Source organism: Candoia aspera, chromosome 5, assembly GCF_035149785.1.
Source record: "Candoia aspera isolate rCanAsp1 chromosome 5, rCanAsp1.hap2, whole genome shotgun sequence".
NCBI classification, from domain to species: domain Eukaryota; kingdom Metazoa; phylum Chordata; class Lepidosauria; order Squamata; family Boidae; genus Candoia; species Candoia aspera.
Window position 1 is genome coordinate 115,893,833 of NC_086157.1, and position 22,800 is coordinate 115,916,632.

The 22,800-nt window shown below is 50.0% G+C and overlaps 1 protein-coding gene across 1 annotated transcript in view; it reads right to left on the bottom strand.

The window, feature by feature from the left end:
- Positions 1–657: 657 nt before the first annotated feature.
- Positions 658–22,800, bottom strand: part of STARD10 (StAR related lipid transfer domain containing 10) — a 42,717-nt gene continuing 20,574 nt past the window's right edge. The window contains exons 2-6 of the mRNA XM_063306029.1: positions 12,495–12,642; positions 10,853–10,956; positions 9,536–9,653; positions 8,221–8,273; positions 658–908 (exon numbers count right to left, since the gene is read on the bottom strand). Coding sequence (XP_063162099.1) covers positions 681–908; positions 8,221–8,273; positions 9,536–9,653; positions 10,853–10,956; positions 12,495–12,642 — 651 coding nt within the window. The 3' untranslated portion in view covers positions 658–680. The remainder of the gene's footprint in view (positions 909–8,220; positions 8,274–9,535; positions 9,654–10,852; positions 10,957–12,494; positions 12,643–22,800) is intronic.

The following is a 22,800-nucleotide window of genomic DNA, read 5'->3' on the forward strand; positions in this document are numbered from 1 at the left end:
AGCTCTGGCAGCACCGTCATGACTGCCATCTTGACCCTCCCCCGAAGACACCCCTGCATAAGCCAGCAAGTTGTTGCGGGGGAGGCCTCTGCCTGATCATGCCCCACAGACACACACACCCAGGCGCCCTGCTGCCAGGGTGCCAAGCGATTTGCACGGGTGACTCTCCCTGCCAAGGGCGTCCTCGACCCCCTCAGGGAGTAGCAGATGCCTTCATGGGGAGAAGAGCCCTCCTTCCTCCGGATCATCTGCCACCCTGCAAAGCTTTGATTTGCAGGGCTTGATTCGATTGGGGAGGGGAGGGGACCCACCGAGGGATCCTGGCTCTGCCTCCCCCTGGCGGTGAAAGGAAGTCAGGGCTGCAGGAAGAGTTCCTGCCAGAGAAGCGAAGAGCCGGGGGCGTCTGGGCCGCCTGTCATGGAAAGTGAAGCGGGAGCTGCCAAAGTGACTTCGAACGTGGCACCTTCCTCCGAAAACTCCCTCACTGCGTCATCCCACCCCCGCCAGGCCAGAACTAACTGACCAGTGATGGAGAATCCTGTCCTGGGAGGGAAGCCCGCCCAGCCGCCCAGCCGCCCCCGCTCTTCCCCAAACACGCCAGTGACACGGCCAAGAAGCAGCCCGGGTGGCAGGGGCGTCAGGGAGGGCAGGCGGCACAGGCCCCGGCCAGCAGCCCTCCCTCAGTTGACGCTGTCCTCGTCGCTGCCCTCGCCCCGCTCTTCCCTGGTCTCGGGAAGACTGCTCTCGTCGATGTTCTCCAGGGAGTCGGCGTGCTGGATGGAGAGGTCCGAGAGCGCCAGGCTGGCCAGGCAGTTCTGCTCGGGGTACAGCCAGGGCTTGAAATGGGGGTTGTGCTTCTGCTTCCAGTCGGGATACTTCATGCACGCCTTGTACATCTTCTTCATGGCCTGCAGCAGCAGCAGCAGCAGGAGGAGGAGAAACAGAGTTAGCTGAGGGAGAGGGAGGAGGAGGAGAGGAAGAGGAGAAGGGGAGGAAGAGGAAAAAGAGAGGAGGAGGAGAAGAAACAAAAGAGGAGGGAGATAAACAAAGCCAAGGGAGAGGAAGGAGGAGGAGGAGGAGGAAAGGAAGAGGAGGAAGAAAAGAAGAAGAAACAAAAGAGGAGGAGGAGGAGGAGGAGGTCTTTGCCCAGCAAAGGGAGGGGGGATTCAGAAGGGTCCTCAGCTTCACAAGCCACTTCCTCCAGGGAGGCCTTCAGAAGTGGAGGCACAGCCACTCAGTCCCAAGGACCAGCTTTTCTGGGTAGAAGCTGCCTGGAAGCCTCCTCAGTTGAGGAAGTCAGCAAAACCTTTTCCTCTCAGGCAATATCTTAACATTCTCGCCCCTAAAAAGAAGCAAGCCGGGCAAGCTACAGGAGCCTTCCTCTGGGCCGAGGGCTGCCTAGCAAGCTGACCAGCCCGTGGGGCATCCCCAGGAGAAGTCCAAGCCTGCTAAACCTGCAGCACCACCCGGGAGCATCCTCCTCAATGCCAGAGGGAGCCAAAGACGTTTTGAACCAGGCTTCCAGGTTCTAAGGAAGGTCGCTTGGTTTAAAATCTCTTCGGCTTCCTCTGGCATTGAAAAGGATGCTCCCGGGTGGCGCCCGGGTTTTTCTTCCTACGCCTTCCACATGCTTGGGGGCGTTGCATCCCTGCTGCGTCCAAGAGGAGGGTAGCACGTCTGATCCCGTGAAAGAGTCCCTGCCCCCCACACTGAAGAGGCCCCCTCCCCACCATCTCTGAACCCACAGGGAGTAGAGTCCCCCTCTCCCTGGGCCCCCCCAAGATTTAAAATTCTCTGCGAGTCTGGAGGCCACGTTCTTGGTCCTCTGAACTGGCCAAACCAGCTTACACATCTCCTTTCCAGCCCAACCAGCTCACGGCCAGTGCTTGTCTTTCAGGAGAAATACAAAAACCACTTCGGAAACAGACCCCTGTTGCTGGGGAACAAAGCCACCCTTGAAACCGAAATGCTTTCCGCCTCTGGAAAGCTGATACACTTCAGGCCAGCCGCAAAGGTAGCCTCACTCTTTGTCTGAGCTGCTTGTGCGGCTCGGCCGTTTTTCTAATTAAAGGGGGTATCATTGCATCTGCTGACGCGGTTCCTTTCCATCGCCATCGAGAGTGGAACGTGTCACGGGATCTCTCAGCAACAGAGCTCATTAATCGCGGGATGGAAAACGAACATTATACGGCAATGGAGCTGATCCAAGAGCGCCAGCTGAGACAGGCACCTTCGTTAATCTCTGCCGCTCTTGATCCTGGAGGACGCTGGACAAAACGCTTCTGCGCAACCCAGGAATACAACAACCCCTCTTACTCAGAAGCAATTGGCAAACTTACTCCCTTTCAAGGCCATTTCTCTGCAGGCTTTACTTTACAGGTAGTCCTCACTTAACAACCATTAGGTTAATGATGGTTCAGACTTACGGCGGTGCTGGAAAGAAACCGACTTACAACCGGTCCTCATGCTTACAACCGTCACAGCATCCCCCAGTCATGTGATCACAATTTGGGCACTTGGCAATCAGTTTGCATTTATGACCATCACAGCGTCCCATGGTCATGTGATCACCATTTTTGACCTTCCTGGATGGCTTCTGGCAAGCACAGTCAATGGGGAACTGTGTGATTCGCTTAACAACCACCTGGTTTGCTTAATGCCTGCAGTGATTTGGTTAATGACAGCTGCAAAAAAGGTCGTAAAATCGAGTTGGATTTGCTTAATGATTGCTTTGCTTAGCAACCAAAATTCTGGTCTCAACTGTGGTCATTAAGTGAGGATTACCTGTACCAAAACAAACTAATTGGCAGGATATACAGATATACAGTCTTAGTCTTGTACTGTAACATCAAAATTAACTACTATATAAATAATAGCGGGAAGAGCTTGGAAAATTCTATCAGGAACTGAATAATTTTGGTCAAAAGTTGACCAAGAGTGCTCAAAAATCATCTCCCAGCTGTTGAAAAAAATAATAATAAATTCAAGTGGGGACCAAAAACAATCCATTCCTGTAAATCAGGTGTAGATTTTTCCTTCCATAAAGTTGTATAATGTTACATTCTAGCAGTGTTTCTCAAACTTGACAACATTAAGATGTCTGGACTTCAACCCCCAGAATTCCCTTCAACTCCCAGAATTCCCTTCAACCCCCCGAATTCTGGGAGGGGAATTCTGGGAATTGAAGTCCAGACACCTTAACACTGCCAAGGCTGAGAAACACTGCATTGCAGGGGTGTATAATCATTAATTTGGACATCCCATGCATGAGAAATGTAACACTTTGACAGACTGAAAATGTGGGGATAGGAGCAACAAAAACATATGCAACCTTGATAAGCAACAAGCAGTCTAAAATTATGCTATCTCCTGTCAATTTCATTCCCCAAACAGGACGAGTCCAGATCATGTGAGTTTATATTCTAAGTTCAGATCTGCATCTCTGACAGCAAGGTGATTGCAACCGAGCTTTACTAAACATTCTTTGAAGAGTCTCATATACTTGAAATAATTTTTTTGTTCCACTAACCTCATTTTAAGATCAAAGCAACCTCCAGCAGTATAGGAGCAGAGGACATGCAAACTCTTCATTCCATATGGGGTGTAAATAATTAAAGTCCATTTCACCACTGCCAAGTCTTAATTGGTTCCTCCAAAATACCTAACCCAGTGTTTCTCAACCTCGGCCACCTGAAGATGCGTGGACTTCAACTCCCAGAATTCCCCAGTCCACACATCTTCAAGTGGCCGAGGTTCAGAAACGCTGGTCTAACCTCGGTATTCTTTCGGAAGCTAAGACCAATTTCTCGTATGAACAAGTACCAGGTTACCAAGGTTACCAGAGATACAACCTTTTTAAGTCTACAAAAGTTTTAAAACAGCTTCTTTAGAACTGAGGCGATCCAAAATTGTACGAGATGCCCAGTTTATCCAGAAAATGGACTGACTCACTATTTTCAACCTTGGATATTCCATAAAGAAAGCTCTGAATGGATAAAACAGAAAAAATTATCTGTAACCGTAACCTTTTCATATTTGTCTTCTATCTTTCAGTTCAAACCTTGAAAATGATGCTTGCCCAAACAAGGATTTTGACATTTGTCAAGATTTCAGTCCTAGAATAACTTGAGTCCAATTGAGTTTAATTCCGTACGCTGCCCAGAGTCACTGTTTGTGAGTTGGGCAGCCATATAAATGTATTAAATAAATAAATTTAAAAAAAAAAAAACTTCAACAGTTCCTTATTTCAGCCAGTAACCACTTATAAGCCTAACCACGTGGAGAATTAAATCCACTCTAATTTACAAAATTAAAATCTTATGGGACGTTCCAGACAATGAAATGCATTTACTATCCGAAGAATTGCTTAAATACTATGGTAAAATAAAAATCGGAGTATTTTTTCAAAATTTAAATCAACTCTGAAGTTAAATTTATCTTAACCTCACAATCTCATCCCAGAAACCCAAAAGAATGTTATATAGGTTTATTTCTAAACGTATATACTCTCCATTCCAATAGCTCTGGGTGGCTTACCAGAATGAATATAACGCATACAATTCTAAAACCATTTAAAATTTAGAACCATAGTTAAAAAGGAATGCTAAAACCGCTAAAACACTAACAGTCTTTAAGGCCTGGGTAAACAAATAGGATTAAGTCCTCTCCTCAGTTGTGATTAGGAGCCTTCCGCAGCATGAAAGACGTTGGAGTAGAAAAAGCAGAGGTCCCAAAGAAGGTCACTGAAGACCTAACACAGTAGGGTGGGCTCTGCAAGGGTAGATGGTCATGCAGATAATCTGGTCCCAATTCCTGGCTAGGTTTCTAAACCTCCTTTCACCTGTATCCAACAGGACAAATTCAGATTAACCAGCTGAAAAAACTTCCCAGGAATCTTTATATCAAGATGAAGAAAAGAATGAAGAAAAGAAAAGAAGCCAACATTCCCACGTTCTACCCAGAATCGTTGCCATGCCTCAAAGTCCCAAGGCTGGATTTATTATTTATTTGTGTGTTGGACTTACACACCCACCCATCTTAAGAAACACAACTCTTGGGTGGCTCACAACAACACTAGAAGCCAAAAAAGCATTAAAACCAAAATCTGGTGCCTTGACCATCCTTCTCCGAGGCATGCAGCGAAACCATCCAGGGGCTCCAACCTCATCCTGCCCCAATGCTTGTGGGAAGCACTGAGGCCTTCTGGAAGGCAAGGAGGGTGAAGGTGTGCCAGATCCCGGGGGAAAGGGTGTTCCACAGGGCAGAGGCTGCCATGGAGAAGATGCATTTCCTAGGTCCCTTGAGATGGCAACATTTAAGGGAAAGGACCTGGAGCGTGCCCACCCATCTGACCTGGTGGAATGGGCAGATCCCTCCAGGAGAGGCAGCCCTGCAAAAATAACCTGGTCCCGTGCCATTTAGGGCTCGAAAGGTGATAACCACCTCCTTGAACTGCACCCAGTAGCCAAACATTGTGCGTGGGGAAAAGCCCAGCGGATAACCTGTTGAATTGTATGGATCTTACACAAAGATCAAGGTGGTTGTTCTTTAAAATGGAACAAAGGAGGAGCAGCACAGGGGGTATCTGCCGTGTGGGTGTGCCCGGTCAAAAAAAGAAAGATGGCATGATGGTGGCTGCCATCTTGGCTTTTTTGACTCCTCTGGATGCCTGGGCTTTGCCCTTTTCCATCTTTCCTTGCAATCTGCAGTCTTTCCTTGTAGCCAAGGACATGGAGGTAGAACAAGAAAATGCTTAATTAGAAATTACAGACCACAAAAGCCTAAACGTGGGAATGTACAAGAGCAGACTATGCACAATTATGACACGTGCTCCAAGTGCCACTCGATCATCTCAGAATTAAGATGCTGGAATCCTCACCAGTCTTCTCTTCCGTAGCCCCTTTTTCTGCATTAAGCATTTTCTACATCACTGACCTTCCTTGGCGCAACTGAACTGATGCATAACGAGAGAGGCTTATTGTCTCTCGGTCCAGTTATTCAAAAGGATTGCTTTTTCTTTCCTTCCTAGCATTTTTCCTGCAGGTCCCACGGGGCCAATTGGAGAAAAAAAGGCTAAGGCTGCCCAGCTCTGTGCAAAAAGGATGCAGAAGGGCAGAGGGACCCTCTCCATGCCTTGTTAAGCACCTTCAGAGAAAGCAGAGAAAGACCTTGGATGTTAGAGATCCAGCCAGCCCTTCCCGGCTGCTGCTTCTCAGATGCAAATCCCACGTAAATTGATGCAGCAAAAGTGAGATTCCAGGGATATTATTTTGCCCTGAAGGACCTTACCAGCCCTCCATAGCTCAGTAATGTATTAATTCAGTACTTCAGTAAATCAGTTATATAATCTCCATGATTCCCCACCTATTCAGAGTCAAGTCATCTGGTTGCAGTGTGTCTTTCTACATCTTTCTTCAGCTCCAGAGTCGCCGGCCACCACCTCTTTCTCTTGTTGCCAGAGGGCCAGGAGAGTTGATGGTGGAACTTTCTTTGGCGCCCACAAATAGGTTGGCAAAACGAAACCTAATTATGCTTTTCTGGTTCCAACAGTAGCAATTAGTGGGCTTTAAACCACAATCAGGATGTAAATACTGCTGGGGGTGCTGAAGAAAGAGGATACCCATCTGCGCCGTCTTTTCTTTCTTTTCTTTTTTTAAAAGACTTTATTAAAGTTTCAAAGTATAGATAAAATACAACACATGGAAAAGGTTGAAAAAAAGACTGAAAGAAAAAAGACAAACTGAAAAGTGCAGAAATAGAAAGAAATATAGAAGGAATGGCTTCCAACCTTCTCCAGCACAGATACAAATACATAAAGGATTAACTCTTACCCTAAGTCCAACTATAATAAAGATTATTTCTATAAACTAGATATCCATCTGCACCGTCCTGACATGAAGCCCCCATCCTTCCATCGGATGGAAGGATACGTGTGCTAAGTGCGGGGAAGAACTGGATCAGCTACCCTGGGTCATGCGAATCCCAGTCCCAGTGAAATGCTATTTATTCCTAAATAGCAACTGCCGAGAAGACAGCCCTCATGGCAAGGGACCACTGCTGGAAGAAACACACAGGCCAGAAATAAATGGCCAGGAGGCCAAGATTCCCCAAGGACTACCGTCCCCAGGGTTCTCCTGTCAACCTGAGGAGGTCCTCCTCTAGGTGCCCCGGGCCAGGACAAGCAGCAGCTGCAAGAGACAGCTGTACAATGCCCTTCCTGGATAGACCCGCCTGGTGCCCACACTGACGTCATTTCAGTATTGAGCTAAGCCATCCTTCTTCTCCTAGGAACATGTCTAGTGTGCATCTTTATTTTAACTCCTGAACTAGATAGTCTGATTTTATATTATATTAACATTGTGGAGTCCTTGGTGCTCCCTGGCCCTTGTTGTTTTCTTGCAGACGTTTCATTGGGCCTTTTCTTTTCGCCCTGAAGATGTTGCCTAGTCTGGCAATGAAACATCTGCCAGAAAACAACCAGGCCCAGAGAGCACCAGGGACTCCACCGTTCAACCGAGCTACAAATATTCGCTATGCTTGGCATACTAACATTTTCTATTATTTTCCTTGTGTTTAATGCTTTAAGTTTGTTTGTTTGTTTGTTTATTTAAATCATTTCTAGAGTCACAGAAATGACTTTGGGAGGCATACAAAGATTAAAACCATCGTAACAGTACAAACTCATGACAGCCCAGTTAAATAACAACCCCCACGACAGAACAACATCACCAACAGTGATTGCCTAACTGCTGGCTCCCAAGTTTGAAGGAACAGCTGGTCTTCAGAGCCTTATGGGGCCCTCTGGGTCTCTGGAGGATGCCATTCCACAGAGCAGGCACTGCCACTGAGGAGGCACAAGGGCAGGGTCCCACAAGATGGCATTGTCCATGGTGTGGAGCCTGCTAGACCCGGTGGGGCAGGCAGAAACAATGGGGGACATGTGGTCCCGCAAATAAGTGATTTTAATCTGCCTAGAGAACTCCTATTACTGAATGATTTGAAACAGAATAAACAATGAATAATGATAAAGATGACTTTGGGGCATTTTCCTACCCATGCGGTTCTGAAGGCCTTTGGAAAGGATTTCCCTGCCAAAGCACATTCTCCACCCATTACCAGCAGCAGATAACGAACCTCCAGCTCGTCCTGGCCACCAAGTAATGGTGAAACAAGGTGGCACAGGTGGCTGGAGAAAGAAGAGAAAAAGAGATCCCAGCTTACCTTTGGAGCCAGGAACTGAGAAGACTTATTCACCACCCACTTTGGCAAAGAACCTGCAATAGGGAAAAATCAAGGTAATTGTGGCATGGCCCTCACACCGCAGAGCACACCGTTCAAGATGATGCGCGAAATGGAAATGCAAGAGGAAATCTGCACCTGGGGATTTTGTGCATGCACACATACACCCCCACCTTTCAACACCTGAGTCACCCAACCCAGATCGTAACATTCAAGAAAAAAGCTTTGCTCAACCACTTCCGAGCTACTGCAGGATGGTTTGCACTTGGCCAGCTAAAAAAATTAAGATATTATCTCATTTCATTCTTCCACTGTGACTGCCCTAGAAACTCCTTGGGGGATGTGGGGATCTCTCTCAACCTACCCCCAGGGGAAAAATGAGAGAAGGGGGGCTACGTACACCATCTTGAGCTCCTGGAGGAAAGGTGGGGCAGAAATTTAAACTTATTAAATAATATAACAAGGGACTAAGCAAAAGGGGATTTTTCTGGTTGGCCAACTCTCCAAGGAAGTTGACCTCTCCTCCTTTTCATTCCCCCAAATCATCTGAATTCTGCAACCATAAATGCAACATTTGCAGGTATTTTGTCTCGTGTTTCTCTACAATTTTACCAACTGCAGCAGAATTCCATATTTTTGTTTAAATGTTTTAGGCCAGTGTTTCTCAAACTTGGCAACTTTAAGATGGGTGGACTTCAACTCCCAGAATTCTTAAAGTTGCTGAGTTTGAGAAACACTGTAGACAATAAAGAAGAAAATGTTTGTTTGAATGGATAATTCTTTTTTATACACTCTGTTCTTCCTCTCCTTTGAGAAAATGTTTGGGGCATGACTTGCCAGCGCCTACAGCTCAGATTACAAGCCAACCCCGAGACACCCAGGAGACACTGGTCAGTTCAACCACCCGCGTGTGCTGATTCTATTAATGACACCCACTGTTTGGGCAAGACATCAACCCCAACGATTGTTAGTGCTGCTGCAGAAGAAGTGCCAGATGAGTTTGGAAGCCTCAGAAGTTATGAACATTGCGAGAGAGTGATTCTGTATCGGCCTCGACCGGAGCGTAGTGGACATATTAACAGCTATCTATTTATACAACTGGAAATGCACTGCGTGTATTAAAAATACAGATGTTTCCCTTGCAGGAATGAGTCAAGTCAGTTGGCATCATGGATTACGAACGTTTGCCCCAGCAGCAACAAGGGAAGAAGGGATCTGCAGAAGCAGAGCCCAAAGCAGGCGCCTTTGACAGAATGTGCGTAATGGCTTCCTTCATGGGGGGGGGGCAAAACCTCACCTTTGGGGTCTACCTGAGCTAGGTAGATGAGGCTGCAGTTCTTGGCTCCTTTGCCCTGGATTAGGTAGCCCGTCTGGATGGAGATGGCCCTCACCATGTCTTTCCTTGGGGGGTATTTCTAAAAAGAGGCAAGTAGAAACTGTTCACCGGAGAGAGCAAAATCTGGCACGCTGGTCCTCACATTATTTATTTATTTGCCATTAATATTCAATGCTTTTTTTTTGTCGTTTCTAAAAGCAACAGTACCTGTGGAAACAATCTAAAGTCAAACAGCATAACCGTTAAGGCAGTCACGGTAAGAATGGCACTTTTCAAAAGAAAGGAAAACAGGAACATCAAACTTCTTAAAAGCTGAAGTTGGCTAATCTCAGCTTCGCTATGATTTTCCACTCGGGGCAGGAGAAATGGGCTGAAATTTGCCCTCCCAGGTCCCCCAACTTTTCTTCCTTTGCCAATATTTTTGTAGTGTGTTCTCAGGGGCCTGAATGTTGATTTTGGGTTTCTCTCGGGGATGATTTGGTGCTGATTTCCCCAACGGAAGAATCTGATTGCTGTGCAGTCTCTGCCTGCTTCGCCTCTTTCCTTTGCTTGGGAGCCTCCTGGAAAAAGCCCCCAGGTGGGCGGGCAGCTGATGCTGTCTTGTCCAGGGGGTTGAACAGAAGCTGGGGAAGCCACAAGAGAGGACTAGACCATAGTCACGCAGTTACTAAACAAGTAAATCTGAATGTACTTCCGCCCTCTCCCCCTTTGTCTTTGTGTGAACTAGGGAGGGGCCTGTCTGAGACGTTTTCTCGAGTTACTTTCTCAGCCGGGGCTCAAGCCCCTCTTATCTGACTGTTGCCTTGTTGCGGCCCTTCCTCCTGTCCTTCAAGGCCATTCCCTCTGCCTTCTCCAGGTTTTTCCCAGGTTTTCCCTAAACCAGGGTTGGGGCAGAAGCAACACATCCAGAAACAGAGTGGGTGTCCAGACAGGAAGCCAAAAACATGAACAACAACACTACCCTTATTGCAGTGTTGCACTTAGAGAACCTTGCAAGCCTGGCAGTGCTTCCCCCCCACTTGCCTTTACTTTCCAGAGAACCAGGGAGGGTCCCTTCCGGGAGGCTTCCCTCGCCCCCACGCCTTCTGGGCACCGAGACATCTCCTGCCCGACCATCGCCTGGCTTCCTCCGGTCTCCAAGGTGATTCCCATTACAGCAAAGCTTCAGTAGCACGGTTGTGGCACCATCTTGATTTTTCTGACCTCCCCGAGACAGCCCAGCAAATGCCCTGGCCCCCCTCCCCAGCCCCGCTCCCCCCAGGAAGCCCGGTTACCTACGGGATGCTTGACGGAATAATTCATGATGATGAAGTCGCTGCCCATTGGCAGCCACGAACGCAGCGTGATGACATCACGGTTCTTTAAGGGTTTCGGGCACTTCCCTGCCGGAGAGGGGAGAAGACAAGAGGGCTCAGCAGGGGGGATTTTAATGATTCCACCAGCAGGAAAAGGCTAGGGGGAAGGGACCTGGGGATCAGGACCCTCCCTGAGCCAGGAATAAAGGCTGGTGCTCATTTGAGAGAGGTTAATTCTTCTACAGGTAGTCCTCGACTTACGACCACGATTGGGACCGGAATTTCCATTGTAAGCTGTTGCAGTTGTAAGTTGAGTCACCATGTGCCTGAACCTGATTTTATGACCATTTTTACAGCAGTCCTTAAGCAAATCCAGCTTCCCCAATGGGCACTTTTTGCCGTAAAATGGCAAAAAACGTCACAAAACACAATCACGTGACCACGGGACACTGCAACTGGTCATAAATGCAAGCCGGTTGCCAAGCGCCCAAAATACGATCATGTGACCACAGGGGGGGTGCGACATTTTGGGATGCTCAGAAGTGCTTTACAGGCTATAAAGCTTCCATTCTGAGGCTGTCGTAACTTCGGACCATCATTAAATGAACAGTCGTAAGTCGAGGACTATGTGTACCTTCAAAGAAATTAACATACTATAAACAAAGAAACACCTGAGCTGACCAGCAAGCAGACCAAGGATGCTTTAGGTGAGGGAGGCTCCAGTGTCCTAACAGCCAGGAACCACGCTGAGACAAGGAACAGGTCTCTAGTGTTTTATTGCTGCTACATAACAGGAAATCCTAACAAACTGAAGAAGCGTGGGAAAACCCAGACATATAAACCCGAAAGACTAAGGCAGGCCCGATCTGTGTCTCTTTGAATGGCCGCCTAATTCCTCAGTGCTACGCATGCGCTTTACAGCCTGGATGGGAGCCCCCTGCTCGCCATCCTCACTCATGACATCCAGTGCAAGTTAACAGCAGCAGATTTGGAGGACCACTGAATGAACGAGGTCCTGAAGAAGTGGCAGCATCTTGCAGAGCTCAGTTGAGCTCAAAAAACTAAGCAGGGTCTTGGAGAGGAAGCCACCCAGAGATGATAGCGGGGAGGCTAACCTGGGGAGTCAGAACAAATATATCTATCCCAGAAGCTGCTCATGGCAAACCACTTCCAGGATGTTTCCAGGAAAACACCACGGGGCTGTCCGTGAAGTCACCAAGAGCCACACTCAACGTAAGGAAGACGTTACCGCTGAAAAGTCCTGGGGGGGGGGCACTGAGAGCTCCCGGTTGGGGTTTTAGAGATAGGATCTCATTGGGGTTTCTAATTAATCAATTGTATAAAAGGTTGGTCTCTTTATTTAGTGCCCCCACCCCACCCAGGACTTTCCCTGGGTTGGAAATGGATCAAGGATTCTCCCCCATCACACTGCAACCGAAATGCTTTACTCATTTTAATTGTAAGTCTATATCATCTTACGGAATGATATTTTTAGTTGATTTCAAGGCTTGCAGCTTTAAATTAAAATGCAAAAAGATGACCAGACGCCCCAGGGTGAGTCCCCACTGCTGGGGCCTCCTCTGGGGATTATCTTGGCCAGCCGCCCCCCCGCCCCAGTTTCTCACAGGCATAGTATCCCACATCTGCGTTGACAGTCAGCTTGCCGATGTCAAAGGTCTCAATGACATTCGTATCCCATTTTTTCCTGTATTCGATATCATGAAGCACATCGTACAGCATTTCCGCGGAGATATCTTTGCAATCCATTCTGCACTGGAGAGAAACAGGAAATCAGAAACCCAGTAATCTCAATTTTCAATTACCTGCCCAAAGCACTGTACCCCGAGGAGCTTGAGAAAAACTCCCCCTTTTTGATTAAGCACATTGGTCAACTGTCAAACTCCTATTTCATGAATGGCAACCTGCCAAACGATTTAATTATGTGCTCTTAACCTAATTACTAATTAAACTAATTAAAATAACCCTGTGTCCCAAAAACTCTGCAAAATAACCTCCTTTCAAAGACACCACAGAAGGAAGGAAGGAAGGAAGGAAGGAAGGAAGGAAGGAAGGAAGGAAGGAAGGAAGGAAGGAAGGAAGGAAGGAAGGAAGGAAGGGCTTATATGCAAATTCTGAGATTTTTTTAATGCTAAAAATGCTTTAGGAAAATATGCATTAGTATCTTCACCTTACAGCGCAACCCTCCATCTAGAAGAAAGCCCCACTGAATCCAGTAGAATTTATTGCTAGATAAGTGAATATAAAATTTCAGTTTTAATCATTACATCTACAGATAACTACAAGAATATGTTTGTGTTTTCTCAGCTAGAATAAATATCAGTGTTAAGCCAAGGAGATTAAAGAATTCAACTTGATGCTAATAATATTTACATCTTGTTTGCTATAATTACTTTATAGGTCAATGTCATTTTTCACAATAACAAATTACCCTGTTGTTCCATTTCCTCCATTCTTACAAAAGTTACCCATAATTGCCTAGGCCTATTCATTTATTCTTCCATTCCTCTGTTTCTTTTTCCCTTCAGTGCCTTTGTGTAGCCCAAATTCACTCTTTGGCTTAATCTATACAAAATAAAAAGCTTTAATGTGGTTTGATCTGGTCTTAGGACAGCTTTTTCCAATGTCTTGGATTACTGTTCCCCATCATCCCCAGCTGTTGACCACAAATTCCTGGGCGTTGTGGGCCAGCTCCTCCAAGAGGCATGAGGAAAAGAAAGGCTAGGCTGGAGCTTCATCCTGCTCGCGTGTCCCAGCAGAAAATGCTCAGCATCACACCTGAAGCTATGCAGACCTGGAAATGTTATGCCACACCTCTGGGGATGGTGGGAGTTACAGTTCAACCAAGACATCTGGAACATCAGGCTGAGCAAGGCAGGATGTTAGTCCTGCCCCTTGACGTCCATCCTCCTCTGCCCTGGCACGCTAAGGAAGGACGCTAAGGAACCAGGGAGAGGGCAGAGAAGAGCAACGAAGATGGTGAGGGGCTTGGAGTCCCCATCCTATGAGGAAGGGTGGAAGGAAGGGGGTCTGTTTAGCCTAGAGAAGAGAAGGCCGAGGGGAGACAGGATAGCAGACTCCCAGGGCGTGAAGCGATGTCCCAGGGAAGAGGCGTGGAGCATGATCATTAAGGAAAAGGGGGAAGGAGATAATCTTTCAGGAATTAAACCAAGCACCCAAGGACACCCACACCCATGATCCCATCAACACCTGAAAGGAGGGACGTCAGAGGAGTGAAGATAAGGAGCACATGGTGCCCCGGAGAACTCAACCGTTGCAGGAAGACAAAGAGGACACCGGGGAAAACGCCCACGCAGCCATCAAGGATCCCATCAAGAGGGATCGGGGCATTGAGGGGTGGGGAAGCCCGGGGCAATACAGGAGGGTATAAAAGGGGCACCCCCACCTACCTACCCCGTTCCCGTTTTTCGTTCTGTCAGCTATCATTCCAATAAACCAGAAATCCTTAATACCCATTAAGTGAGTCTGTGTCTTATTGCGAAGCGAGGCTGGCCCTGACATAAAAACGGGAACCCCAAAAAATTTTTTTTTCCACCTGGTACCTATCCAACTCGTTTGTGAGGGACCCAGCCAGGCATGGAGAACCAGGAACCGAGGAGGCGCAACCCTTCGGCGCCGGGCGACGAAGCCCCGCTCTCGCAGGGCGGGATGCAGCTGAGGTCCGGGCGATGCAACGCCCCGGTAAGTATGGGACCCAGCTGGGGGGAAGCAGCGGGGGAGGGACCCACCCCGGCGCCCCGGAGCCCGCGAGGCACCGGGGGCGAGACGGGGGGACCCCCTCCAAACCTACAGGCAACCCCGACGGAGGCGCGAGACGAACCGCCACCCTGGGCGCTCGAAGGCGAGGGCGCGCCTGGCACCGCGGCGGGATCGAGGGACGACCCGTCCTCTACCACGGCCAACGGCGAGGGCGAGCGGAGCGGCGAAAACCCCGGCGGGACGCCAGGGATGGCGGAGAGGCTCGGCGCGTTGGAGGAAGGGATGCAGGCGGTGCGGCAGATGCTCCAACAGCTGACGGTGGCACAGGGACCCCGCGACGGAGGAGGCGCAGAGGCAACCCCGGTCGAAAGGCGGCAGGGCGAGTGGGACGGCGGCGACGGCGGCACCCGACCCAAGGAGCCCAACCGACGACCTGAGGCGCACCGGGAGGCGAGGCGGGGTGGAGACCCAGCGGACGGCGGCGACCACGGCGGGACCCGACCCCAGGAGGCCATACAACGAGCGGAGGCGCGCCCGGACGTGAGACGGCGGGACAACCTCGGCGGCGGCGGCGTCCGGCCCCAGGAGCCCACCCCACGACGGGAGATACGCCAGGCTGAGAGGCGGAGGGACGACCAAGCGGGCGGCAACGGCGACGGCGGAGCCTGGATCCAGGAGCCCGACCGAGGGAGAACCCCCCGCCCTCCCCCCCGAGCGACGGGACGAGTACCTTGCGAGGAGACCCAGAGAGAGGCACCAATGCCGCAAGAGAACCGGAGACACCCCGACCCGCAGCAGCTCCGGCAAAACCCGAGGCACGACGCAGAGGGGGCCAGGAGCCAGACCAGGACACCCGCCAAAGACTTTGGCATAAAGTTCGATGGGGACCCCTCGAAACTTTCCTTCTTTTTAACTAACGCGAGGTACTACCTCGAAGAATGGGGTCCCTGCTTCAGAACTGAGCGGGGCAAAATCAATGCCCTGGCTATAAAACTAAAAGGGCGGGCCGCCGATTGGTACGTCCAATTGTGCCAATCCGGCGCCCGGGCGCTGCAGGACAGCACTGAATTCCTGCAGGCACTAGAAAGGCACTTCAGGGACCCCCTGGAGCAAGAAAAGGCAAAAAGGGCGCTAGAGACACTTAGACAAAGCCCGCGCTCCGTGGCTGAGTATGCCATGGAGTTCCAAGCCCTAGCCGGAAAAGTAGACACGTGGTCTCAATCGACATTGATTGAGAAGTTCAAACATGGACTCAATTTAAACGTCCTCCGGTGGGCACTTGGCCGCGACAACCCCAGCTCCCTCACGGGGTGGATCCAGCTGGCAGCGGAAGCGGAGAACGCCCACGACACGTTCCTCCACGCAAGGAGGGAAACGCAACAGATGGCGACAGCGAGACCCCCACGCACCAGCGCAAGGCAGGTGAGGGCGAGACCCCAACCCTGGAGGGAGGAACGGGACAGACGCTTCGCAAAAGGGCAATGTTTTACGTGCGGCAGGGAAGACCACAAAGCAGCCGCATGCCCCAAAGCGACGCCCAGAGAGAGCCCAAGGAGGGCACAAACAGCACCAACCCCAGCGCCGAGAAAGCGACCAGCAGCAAAGGGGGAGTACCGACGCAGACACGACCCCTACAGTTCGGAGGGGGAGGACAGCAACCCAGAAGAGGCGGCGGGAAACGACAACCACCTGGCCTAAGGGGCGCCGAAGGACAGGTGGAGAACACTGACAGGCGCTTCGACAAAGGGGTGAGTGAGGAATGCCCCACCCTCTACGTCCGTGTCACCCTCACCCATCGAAATAAAACCGAAAAGGTCTGGGCACTCATTGATTCAGGTTGCTCCAAAAGCCTCATGCACCCTGACCTAGCAGCCGCCCTCGACCTCCGCTGCTATCCACTTCAGCACCATTTGGTGTTCTCGCAGCTAGATGGATCTGCAGCGGGAGGGGGCCCGGTCACCCAATACACCGGAAAAACCGCGCTACGGCTCGGCAGCCACGAGGAAAAATTGGCTTTCATCGTGGCACCGGTGGGGCAACCCCGACTCATACTGGGGATCCCATGGCTCGTGCAGCAAAACCCAGTCATCAATTGGAGAACCAGAGAGATTAAGTTTGCTGACGGGTGCTACCAAGCACCGTCAGGGGACAAGGTTCCCCGAGCAGCCATGGGGGGGGCGACGACGACTGCAGAACACACAGAGACAGCTCTGCCAGAGGGACTGCCAACCAAATACGGGGAGTTCGCCGATGTTTTCGGTGAGAAAGAGGCGGACAAACTCCCCCCCCACAGAAAGACGGACTGTACCATTGAACTGGTCCCGGGGGTACCCCTACCCAAACCAAAAATATATGCTATGACCCAGCGAGAGCTAGCTACGTTAAGGGACTTCATAGACAAAAATCTGGCGAGAGGTTTCATTGAGCCAGCGAACTCTCCAGTGGGAGCGCCAGTCCTCTTTCGCGAGAAAAAGGATGGGACATTGCGGCTCTGTACAGACTACCGCGGGTTAAACGCAGCAAGCATTTCAAATAAATACCCCTTACCCTTAATAAAGGACATTTTGTCCCACTTGGTGAAGGGTAAGGTATTCTCCAAACTGGACATAAGGGAAGCCTACTACCGCATACGGATAAGGGAGGGGGATGAGTGGAAGACTGCTTTCAATTGCCCATTGGGGGCGTTTCAATATAAAGTACTCCCTTTCGGATTGGCGGGGGCACCGGGGGTATTCATGCAGTTAATTAATGAGGTCCTGCGTGACCACCTTTTTAAGGGGGTTTTGGTTTATCTGGATGATGTATTGATCTACACAGAAACAGAACGTGAGCACGAACGCTTGGTAAAGGACGTGCTCAAGAAACTTCGCAAGGCAGAGCTGTTTATAAAGCTCTCCAAGTGCGAGTTTCACAAAAAACAAATTGACTACCTAGGGTATAGGATTTCTGCTAAAGGGATAGAAATGGACCCCAGCAAGGTCCAAGCCATCCTGGCGTGGGAACGCCCACGCACAAGGAGACAGCTGCAAAGCCTCCTGGGATTCACTAATTTCTACAGGGGGTTCACGCCCAGGCTGGCAGAGACTATATTGCCCCTAACTAACCTGCTAAAAACTAAGGGCTTGGGGGACACGCGCAAATCGAGGAACCCGGGGGCGCTACTGAATTGGACAGCTGACTGTCAAACGGCTTTCGAGAGACTGAAAACCCTTTTCACAGCTGAGCCAGTGCTACAGCACCCCGACCCCACCAAGCCTTTTGTGGTGCAAGCAGATGCCTCCGATTTCGCCATCGGAGCCATCCTGCTCCAAAAGGACTCCGACAACCACCTAAAGCCCTGCGCCTACCTTTCCCGCAAATTCTCCGAGACGGAGCGGAGATGGCACGTATGGGAAAAGGAGGCGTTTGCAGTAAAAACAGCCTTGGAAACGTGGCGACACCTGCTGGAGGGGGCCTCCTGCCCTTTCGAGGTGTGGACGGACCACAAGAACCTGGAGGCACTCAGCACGCCAAAACGGCTCAGCCCGAAGCAGGTGCGATGGGCTCAGTTTTTCAGCCGGTTTAATTTCACGCTGAAATTCATACCGGGCAAGAAAAACTTCTTGGCAGACGCCCTCTCCCGACGACCACAAGACGACACGCAAGCCTCCGACATCGTAGGAACAGTATGGACCGAGAAACAGCTCGGCTGCCCAGCTGTCACGCGGAGCCAGACAAGGAATCAGCGCACGCCAGCACGAACGGCGGGGAGCGATCGGAGGGGACGCTCAATTTCACCGAACTGGCAACAAAGACTCACACAAGCACTACAGCAAGATACATGGTTGCAGAATAACCAACAACATGTATCTTTCAAAGACAATCTCGCCTGGAAGGAGAAAGCTTTGTACGTGCCCGAATCACTGCGGGGAGAAATTTTACACAGAGCACACGATGACAAATCTGCAGGGCATTTTGGGTTTGTAAAAACCCTCCACCTAACAAGGAGGCAATTTTGGTGGCCAAATCTTAGAAAGGACGTAAAAGACTACGTAAGCAACTGCCCCATATGTGCTACCACCAAACGTAAAGGAGGGAAACCCCACGGGCTGTTACAGGCGGTAGCCAGCCCCTCCCGGCCATGGGAAGAAATTTCCATGGATTTCATTGTGGACCTCCCACCCAGCCAAAGAAAAACTGTGATATGGGTGGTAAAAGACTATTTTTCGAAACAGGCACACTTCATCCCGTGCGCGACTATCCCCTCCGCACAACAGCTGGCACGTTTATTCCTAACACACATATACAGGATTCACGGCGCCCCCTACAGGTTGGTGACCGACAGAGGCACACAATTCACGTCAAAGTTTTGGCGGGAATTTTTAAAACTAATCGGAACCAAGCAAGCACTGTCCACTGCGTGGCATCCAAACACGGACGGATCAACAGAGATCCTTAACTCAACACTTGAACAGTTCCTAAGGGCATTCATAAATTATCAACAGGACAACTGGGTAGACCTACTACCTTTTGCAGAGGTGGCCTATAATAACGCAGTACACCAGAGTACTGGCCACACCCCTTTTAAGGTGGTCTATGGAAGAGATTTTGTACCGATACCAGAATTGCCGCAACCTGAAACCCTGCCCTGCTCACCAGACGATTGGGCGGCACAGCTGGCAACAACCTGGCCAGTCATCCAGACGGCTTTAGCAGACGCACAAACAACGTACAAAAAATATGCGGACAACCACAGGGCGGAGGCACCGAACTACAAAGTGGGAGATAGGGTCTACCTCTCCACTAAGTTCATAAAGACCTCACAACCATCGAAGAAATTGGCACCGAAATTCATTGGACCTTTTAAAATCATACAGGTAATCAACCCAGTTACGTTCAAACTGGAACTGCCTTACAATTTGAGACGGGTCCACCCAGTGTTTCATTGTGCACTACTGAAACCAACGAGCACATCCAAATGGCATGCGGAAGAACCTCCACCCCCACCCATAATGATAGACAATCAACAACATTTTGAAGTGAAAGAAATACTGGACTCAAGAAAACAAAGAGGAACACTACAATACCTCGTGAGATGGAAACATTTCTCACATCCAGAGTGGGTCCAGGCACGACACGTCATGGCTAGACACCTAACAAGACAGTTCCATGAGGCATACCCAGAGAAACCAGCACCATAGAACATCTTTGGGGGGGCAGTATGTCATGACCTCGTTGCAAGGCACAAAGAGCCTCACAACGTGGAGCATGATCATTAAGGAAAAGGGGGAAGGAGATAATCTTTCAGGAATTAAACCAAGCACCCAAGGACACCCACACCCATGATCCCATCAACACCTGAAAGGAGGGACGTCAGAGGAGTGAAGATAAGGAGCACATGGTGCCCCGGAGAACTCAACCGTTGCAGGAAGACAAAGAGGACACCGGGGAAAACGCCCACGCAGCCATCAAGGATCCCATCAAGAGGGATCGGGGCATTGAGGGGTGGGGAAGCCCGGGGCAATACAGGAGGGTATAAAAGGGGCACCCCCACCTACCTACCCCGTTCCCGTTTTTCGTTCTGTCAGCTATCATTCCAATAAACCAGAAATCCTTAATACCCATTAAGTGAGTCTGTGTCTTATTGCGAAGCGAGGCTGGCCCTGACAGGGGGTCTGTTTAGCCTAGAGAAGAGAAGGCCGAGGGGAGACAGGATAGCAGACTCCCAGGGCGTGAAGCGATGTCCCAGGGAAGAGGGTCTGGATTTGTTCTCCAGAGTGCCCGAGGGTAGGACAAGAACCAACCAGCCGAAGCTTTGCAGGGGAGACCCAAACTTGAAATGAGGAGGAATTTCCTGACTCTGGGAGCTACAGCAGTGGAAATAGTCTGCCTCCTCCCTCATCACTGGAGGTTTTCAAGAAAAGATGGGACAGCCATTTTTCTGGAATGGTTGGAGGATTCCTGACCTGGGCAAGGGGTGGACTAGAAGACCTCCAAGGTCCCTTCCAAGCTTTTGATTCTATGTGTTGATGACTGTTTAACTGGAAACACTCAGGGCTGAACATGAGCCTTAGTGCATACTAAGAGCTTGTTCTATTTCTGAGCAACGACCCGGCTTACGGGTCTAAAAGCTGGCTCTGGAAAGGGACTTGTCCTAAGTACCAGAATTTACTGCCCCTTCACTACATGCTTGCTCCAACATCTGGGACCTCAGCCAGTACCCGCAGCATCCTCCCCTCACTCTGCCTTCCCTTTCTCAGTTATGCTGCCGCCGTCATTTGCTGTGAATTTGCCACAGTAAGAGAAAATGCCAGCTCAGCAGCCACAGAGATTAAAGTCTAATTTGAGGAAAGACCTGGCAAGCCCCACCACAGCTGTTGGGCAGGACTGCCCTTCCTCACCCTCCCCAGCTGTCCCTGGGCCCTCCCTGCTCCCTGGTCCTGCAAGCAGGGGATTGCAGCAAGAACACGCCGTGTCCCTACATGATCTCGGCTGTGGGCATCCCACCTCAGAACATTAAACCTAAAACTCAGCCTTCCCCATCCTTCATCCCCAGCCTGCTCACCCAAAGGCTGTGGAAGGATGATGCATGCCAAGGGCAGCCATCTTGGAAATGCCTTGGAGGTCTCCAGAAGGGGGTGTTGTTGTTGTTAGTTGCCACTGAGTCATTTACAACTCATGGCAACCCTACGTATAACAACAAAATGCTGTTCGGTCTTGGGCCATATGCCTGACTGTTCCAATGTTTGCATCAACAACTTCAAAAAATGACTGTCATGAAGGGCCTGGTTAAACAGCAGCCACCAATGGAGATGGTGGCCAACGGCGTAGATGGTTTCAAGAGGGATGGGGCAAATTCTTGGAGAATGTGGCTATTCATCGCTTCTGGTCTTGATGGCCACCAACAACCTCCAGAATCTTTGAGGACCATCTCCTGAGTATGGAGCATGGAAGGAGGCCCCAAGCCCTGCGAGGGCCAGGCAGATCCTTGGACTGATGCAGCAGCTAGTTCAGTGTTTCTCAACGTCAGCAACTTTAAGTTGTGTGGACTTCAACTCCCAGAATTCCCCAGCCAGCATGGCTGGATAGGGAATTGTGGGCGTTGAAGTCCACACATCTAAAAGTTATATTAACGTCCACACATTGCTTACTAGGCAGCCGTGTATATTATTTTGTATTTTAATTGTTTTAATTGTAATTGTTTTAACTGTTTTCTAGTTCTATTGTTGTAAGCCTCCCAGAGTCACTTGCTGAGATGGGCGGCTATAGAAATCGAATGAATGAATGAATGAATGAATGAATGAATGAATGAATGAATGAATGAATGAATAAATCTTGAAGTTGCTGCTGTTGAGAAACACTGATCTAGACTGTTCCTTTGTTCTGGAATCTGCAGAGTTCTTATTCTGCGTATTGCCCAACTCTCTACCACATACGTGTGTGTGTGTGTCTGTCTGTACACGTGGGCAGGCACACACCAGTTCCTTGTACAATTAGCAGACCGGCATGTGACAGCCTTGCTTTCACGGCAAAGTGGGGCTCAGGATTCATTTCCAAGCTCTCTCATTATTAATCAAGCTATCATCAATGCTGGCTCTCAGCCAGGCCACTAAATATTTCATTTGCCCCCATGAAGTCATTCTTCCCCGCCACCCTGCCAGCCGAGCGCATGCCGAACAAAGGCAGAAGGGTCCCTACTCAACAGAAAGGTCGGGACCCTGACACCTGACGCCCACCCTGAGACCTGCGGCAGCCGCGAGCTTCCTCTGCAGAGCGTCAGGTGGGGAGGAACGCACAACCGAGCCCTTGGCCACCAGCCCGGGCCTTTTGTCGGCGGCCGTATTGCATAACCCTGCCGTGGGGCCAGTTTCAAAGGCTCGGGCTGGTTTTTCCAGTCTCGCTCCAGGTGGTGGATGACACCGGAGATGCTTCTCACAAATGAGGGAGTCACCCTGAGAAGGGGAGTGGGGGGCCACCAGAGCAGAGATGTTAAGGAAGGAAGACTTCAGAGCAGCCCGAGCAGGACTTGTGGCCTCGATGGTGAGAGCATGGTGCCCTCTGGAGATGCCCCTGCCCCAGTGCAGGCCAACCCTGGCCCTCACCCCCATGCATTCAACCCTCCTACTCACTGGTCCAAATATCACTCTAAGGCAGTGTTTCTCGACCTTGGCAACTTTAAGATGTGTGGACTTCAGCTCCCAGAATTCCCCAGCC